Raw genomic sequence first — 6774 nt, 5'->3', positions numbered from 1 at the left:
TTATAATATGATATACATATTAATTAGAATGGTATAGTAATCACAGCAAACTCTGTGTTATTCATGCCAATATGTGTATTAAATAGCCATAGTAACGTTAAATGTTAGCTACTTAGTAAACTTGTACATGTTGTGACAATGTGAAGATTCAATACTCCAAAATTACATATTACTCCCACACTTTCACCATATTATTAAATTTTTTCAACACAGGTGCCGCTCACAATTAGACCACTTCAACATTATGCAAAATATTCTCAGGTACATATTTTGTAATAGTTAATTAACTTTATAATTAGTAAGACTAAAGAAACCTCACAATTAACATCATCGAGGGGAAACATACATTATGTTCTAGGTGTTTACGTTTACTATAGTCATCATAATTCCAGTATTGAATATTACAGACGCATGAAGAAAGACAGTTTTACTTTGGAACAGGAAATAAGTTTGGATGGATTTTTTTCTTTGGTTTAGCGTGGATGAGTCTTTAGGCCTTGATGTTGTGCTGGAAAACAAAGCTAATTTTGAACAAATTATTGTTACAAAGAGATCCTTCATTCTATTAGCTAATTTGCTATCCTGTTTCATTTGAATAAGTACGGCTATCTAACATTTGTTAAAGAGACAGCTGTTTCTGGAGTAAATCCCCTAATTGGATCAGTTTAATTGCAATAGATTCTGTAAACATCAAGATTGAATGCAGTAACTTTGTCAGTTAGTACAAGAATGCTTTAAAGTTAATCTAATAAAATTGCATAAGGGAACCATTGCAAAGCCACTTACCCCGTAAAAAGGCTTGCATAACCATTAGGGAAAAATTCCCTTGGACAGAAATAGATAGCAATTGATTGGGACTTCCTTGAAAATATGTGATCACCTAATTTGTGATTTGGTGAAGTCATTGGGTGGTGTCCAAATGCTGTTTTGTCATTGGTCTCACTTGTCATTTGGTCCTGGATTAAGGGGGCACTTTTTCTTCTAGATCCTAATAAGCTTCATCAAGAAGTCAATAATGTGGTAATTTTAGCCAAGAAAAACATTCTCCATTTAATGATCCTGGAGGGGGAAATCCTTATTTGGATTTCACTAGCTGTATTTTGCATATTGCCTAATTTCATTTAATTTGCTCCCTTTTTTTCTTCTTCTTTTAATGGACCATATGTGTCAAAGTACAGGTTTGTATCTTTAACACAATTCTCCTAATATTTATATGCATTGAATTGTATGCATCTCGAGGAAAAAACGGTGTATCGTTATAGTACGTTTTCTCTGGTGAAATGCAAAAGATGTGATGAGGCTCTTCTGTTTGTCTAACGCAGCTTTGCCATGTCGGAAGTGAGCAACCAGCTGCCAGCAGACCCCGTCTCTAAGGTTGGAGTAATCACTTCACTCAACAAGGCCCCTGATGGCTACTATGTTGTGAGTATTCGTTGAAGTGTCTTAGAACACATAGTTTGATTTAATACACATGGAAAGCCTGTAAAGTTGTTTGCATCTCCTTCAATGTAAAAACCACAGGTGAAAAAAAAAGAACAATATCTAATATTATTATAAATGTTTTGCCAGCATTATCAAAGGTAAAAAATGTCACTGATCAAAAGTCTGTCCTGAATTATACTCCTTTTTTTGTTTTTGCTCACTGCTGTTGATGAACAAGTAATTGTTGTAACTGCCTGTATAGTGTAACTTACAGCCAGGATATTGGCAGCCTTCCAATGTGTGTGTTTTTTTTTTTTTTAGAGCTGTTAGATTACTTATTTATCAAGTTTACTTTGATGATTAGGAAGATTCCCTTCCTGACATTGTTGCTGGTTGCCACTCGTATCACAGACACACCAGAGGCAAAGATTTAACGATGTTTGGTTGATGCCTACCGAGTCATTTAAATTTAGCCCATGTTGTACCACAACAACTTTACCAACGATAGGAATGTTTAAGGACGTAGTGTAGGATTGGCTGGTTCATATCAACCTTTCTTGGTTGTGATACAGTTGGCGAGGTTAAAAAAGAGAAGATCTTGAGTAAGTTAAACAAAGCACAAAACAAGCTCAAGGGCACATCTTTCTTCCTCTCTCTCTCGCTTCCTATTCAGACTTCTTCTTCTTCTTCTTGCTTTCACCCTACACCCCCAAACCTTCCCTCTTCCCCCTGTTTTCATCTCTTCCTGCTCCACCCTACACACCCAGCGTGTTCTAATCTCTGGCAGATGATAGTGGGTTGGCATCAGAACGAAGCCACTGGCAGGGAAACTGCGTTCACACCACACGGTAGTGACAAACACAGAGGAACCTCATCAGACTTCCTCCTCTGCTGCTCCACTGCGCCAATACATTTCAGCTGATGCGCAAATACTGTGCATCTTCCGTGGGGCTTAAAGCTACTCACTGACACTGGTTCAGCTCTGTGATAGAAACTCAGTAAGTTGCAAATACTTTTTTGTTAAGCCCCAAGCAGTACAGCAGCGGTTACAAATGTGTAAATAGTTTGGACTTATGTATTGAAGACGATGTATACAAGTTATCTTTGTCTTCTGTTTCACTACATACTATGGGTGAAATGGGTATTTGGGATTATGATTTGGATTATGAAAGCAAGCTGCCACAAACACAAAGACGTGCAACATTTTAACAAGTTTATGTTTTGAATGACTAAAACATCCTTCAAGGTAATAACAAAATCAGTACAAATTAGCCTCCATAATGAAATTAAAGGCCTTTCAGAAGCACCATTTCAAATGCATTCGTCTTATCTTCAAGAACATATTTATAACTTGGCTATGTGGTCTTTTATCTGGAGACTTGAAGTACAAACACAAATATCATCGCTTGGCATCTGTGTGCTAATGCAGCACTGGGAAGTCTCAGGATATTATGCTGTATTGATTTGATTTTTTACCCATTCACACTAGACTTCTTTTAGAAATCCTCCCTAATACTCACTGCTTACCATACTTACCATACTTCTTATACAGCAGATCAAAGGGCTGATTAACTCTTTTGCTCTCTGAGACGATGCGCTCACATCTCTGAACTTGAGCAGGTTGTTCCAACACAAGCGAGCACAAGCCCAGATCAAACACTGTTCCACTGGGATCGGGAGCTTTGCTGGAGCACCAGCAGCCACCCAACATCAAACACCACGAGCAGACTCACGTACACTGCACTCTGTGCATGGGTTGCAAAGTCGGAAATTGTGTATTTCAGACTCACCTGATCATTTGACACGTTTCACTCATGAACTCATCACTGTAAAGTTTGTTTTAAGAAGGCTATACTATGATTAGCGAGGATGCCCATCCTAACCCAATGGCCGCTTGTCTGTTTTTGATTGAGCAGCTGTACTTCAAATGAGTAATTTGAAAATGAAGGAAATAAGCTCATTTGCTGTCTTGCCAATATTTAGAAGAATGGATGTGTCCAAAGCCAGTTCCAGAAGGACCCGAGCTCAGCTGAAGAGTGGACGCAGAGGGAAACGGCTCAAAGTCAAACCACTCCTCCCAGTACCTCTGAGGCTGGGTGTCACGATAAGGCGATATGTAAAAATGTAGAACATGTTATTTCATATTAATGATGCACAGAAGATAATGTTGTAATAATCCAGCACCTCTTAAATCTTTTTATATATGCAGTTATGGTTACAGACTCTCTCTCACGCCTGTTTTGAGTGGAGTTAATTTACCAAAAATTAAACAAAACCACAATAAACTAAGTTAAAGATGAATTTGTCTGATGGCATTATTTTTTTCTTCAACATTTCTATAGATATTACGATAATATTGTAATCAATAATTATTTTGGCCACACAAATCTGATATTGTGACAGGCCTCATTTGCTCACAAACAGGAATGTAAACATGTCTTGTCGTCATTATGTGGTTGGTTTTGTTATTGTTCGGATTTAAAAAAAACTAGAAACAATGTGTTAATAGGAGAGCTTACGAGTTGCTGGTCGCCATATTTGTTATTCTTTGGAGAGAGCCATGTTCGCTGTTTCCTCCTGCTTCCAGTCTTCAGCTATGCTAAGCTAATCACCCCCCCCGGATTTAACGTTAGCTCCGTACTTGACGCAAAGACTGGAGAGTTGTGTCAGTTTGTTGCGTCAGTCAAAGCACATTCCCCAAAATGTCAAACTATTACTGAAAGTCAAATTTACTTTTCAAAATAACTGCAGCTGTGGTTCTTTTAATATATTAAACGGTTAAGGATCCAAAACATTCGTCTCTGTTCACTTTCTCTGTTCTTCTTTGAAAGGACAGGTTTGGTCTTTTTCCACCTGGTTTCACTCCCCAGAGGTTTTTGATTGTATGCCTTTTATATCTTTGTATTCACAGTTGTGTCTCAGTGCTTCATAGTAACTTGCGGGTGGTGTCTGTCTCCAGAGATCCTTCACAGGAGTACTCTGCACCCCCGAAATACCTTTTTCATAGGTGGGCTTTCAGATCACTGTAAGCTTTAGATTTGAAGAAGTGGCAGTTGAATCTGTCATAGCATTTTAAATCAAATGATACAACCGTATTTCAATATCAGAGCCATGATGTTTCTTATCAGACGTGTGGCATTCTTCTCATTGAAGTCTGTGCCATGCAGTGCCAGACTTGAAAGTATCAGACAGGAGCCATCGCAACTTTACACATGCCTTTTTCTGCCGTGGCTCAGCAAGTGGCGTTTCACATTCAAGCTGCGTCGCATCCTTGCTGCCGGCAGCTGTGGCAGGATGATGCCTGAGGTGCCTCCGAGGAGGATCGTGCCCTCGTTACTCCTCAACTTGACTTTGGGTTTCACAAAGCGAGCCCTTTGTTTACGCTGACAGGATGCGCTGGCTACTGACCTGGAAAAAGTGGCCAAGACGGGTTGTCTTGTAAGGAAGAGGGAGGCTGGTGATGTATAGGCTCCTTCTGGGACCTTTCATGTTACTGCTGTTTGGAGACGCCCTGCAATCCCTCTCTCCCCTCATCTTCTGCTCTTTCTCTTTCTCTCATCCCACTATCTATCTCTGTTCCCCACTCTAGTCTCCGCTCACATCCCAGCTAGTCACTGGTGGTTTTTCATGAATCTCCCCCATGCCATGTTCCCCCCACCCAGTCACCGAGGTCATTCATCATCATTGTCAAGGGGGGTAATGTGTATGGGTGGGTGCAGAGATCTATGACTTCTTCATTTGAATGAACCTCATTAGATTGACTCTTCTTTGTAAAGGATCTCTTTAGAAAATAACTCTGGCAGTTCTTTAGGTGATCCTCACATTACAGCCAATGGAACATGACGCTTCAGCCGAGCATATTTACTGGAACGATGGAAGAGTCACTGGGATGCAGTCTATTTTGTGAGGATATTCTTCCCTGCATACCCACATTTACATAGCAATGTGATGTTGGACCTTGAGCTTGACTTGTCTATGCTGTAAATATGATGCAATCAATTTTTTTTTTTTGTACTTACTTACTTACTGATTCTTTACAGCTTTGAATGAGCCTATTGTACAAGGACGAGCTGCGTAGGTCTTTGGATTTTGACTTATTTAGACATACAGATGAAATAGCTTTAAATCCTCAGTAATTTATTCTTAGAAGTATTGCATTAAAACGTAGAGGGAATCCACACAGGGAGTAGAGCTAAAACTATTTCAGGTGCATGTGAAGTCTACCTGTGTGCTGCTTAAGGGGTGTATTACGGTAGGTTTTAAAAAAAACATTTATCCCAAATATAATCCCTGCTCTTTCACCAAAGCACATTGAAGTTTGGTTTCCTTATTAGAGCAGATCCTTGTCAAGGCATCTTTAATCAGCATGTTCCTGAGGGATGATATTTTTAGCCACCTTTTTTGGAGGCTAAGACTCCTTTACCCACGCAGAGCACTAATGAGATGGATTGTTCGTGTAGGCAAGCGTTAATTAAGGCTAGTATGCAATGGAGGAGGCAAAAGCAACACGCTCGTGGCATACATACATTAACTTTATCCCACCTCCTGCGTGTTTTTTCTCCTTGTTTTTTTTTGTCTTTCTCTTTTTTCACGTAGGTTGCACAAACAACAGATGGCTTCCGACGCCGACCTGTGGAAGGACGGGCTTATTCAAATCCAAGGTCACACGCTAACCTCTGTTTCACCAGAAAAACTGTAAGTGTGAATATAAACTTCTCCCTTTCCCTATGCATTCTCTAGCAACACCTCGTCTGCTACACCTATTTGTTTTGCCTGCAGTTATTAGCTCTGCTCTCTTGCTGCCAGAATATCTTAATGCCCTTAGATCAATGAAAGACCCATTTAAACAGCGTTGGCAGTGCGGTTTTGAACTTTTACATGGATTTGCCTGCATATTCCAGATAAATAATACCTCATTGAGATATTTTTCATGTTGTATGTCCTCCTGAGGATATTATTTATTATTATTCATGAAATAACAATGAGCTGTATTTGAACTATTCCAATGTATTCAATCAACAGCGTCCCTGTAGAGAATCTGGTTTGCAATCAGTGATTCTTGAAAGCTGATGCACATATAATTGTTAATATAAAAATAGCCCTTTTTATGTCAGAAAACACTTCAATGGCTGAAATGATCTTTTAATGTTCCCTCATAATGCTGTTGGGTAGTTTTTGGAATCATCTCCTGCCTTCAGCCTACAGCTGATGTGTTGATGGCATGGCTGTCAGCTGCTCCGTGGCCATAAATACACCCACCTTTTTCTAACTTCACTTTATACAGCTTACTATCGGCTGCCTTCTATTTTGTTTCCATGGACATTGAGAACAAAACCTGCGAACAAACCTGCA

General features: G+C 39.5%; 1 protein-coding gene across 1 annotated transcript in view; it reads left to right on the top strand.

Annotated features, from left to right (window-relative positions):
- Positions 1-1329: 1329 nt before the first annotated feature.
- The window catches only part of mvb12bb (multivesicular body subunit 12Bb), a 29079-nt gene continuing 23634 nt past the window's right edge, over positions 1330-6774 (top strand). Inside the window, 5 exon segments of the mRNA XM_034542511.1 lie at positions 1330-1422; positions 6019-6039; positions 6041-6064; positions 6066-6092; positions 6094-6117. Of these exon segments, the coding sequence (XP_034398402.1) occupies positions 1330-1422; positions 6019-6039; positions 6041-6064; positions 6066-6092; positions 6094-6117 (189 nt within the window).

Source organism: Cyclopterus lumpus, chromosome 9 (assembly GCF_009769545.1).
Source record: "Cyclopterus lumpus isolate fCycLum1 chromosome 9, fCycLum1.pri, whole genome shotgun sequence".
Classification (NCBI taxonomy): Eukaryota; Metazoa; Chordata; class Actinopteri; order Perciformes; family Cyclopteridae; genus Cyclopterus; species Cyclopterus lumpus.
This window is presented reverse-complemented; position numbering and strand designations above follow the sequence as displayed.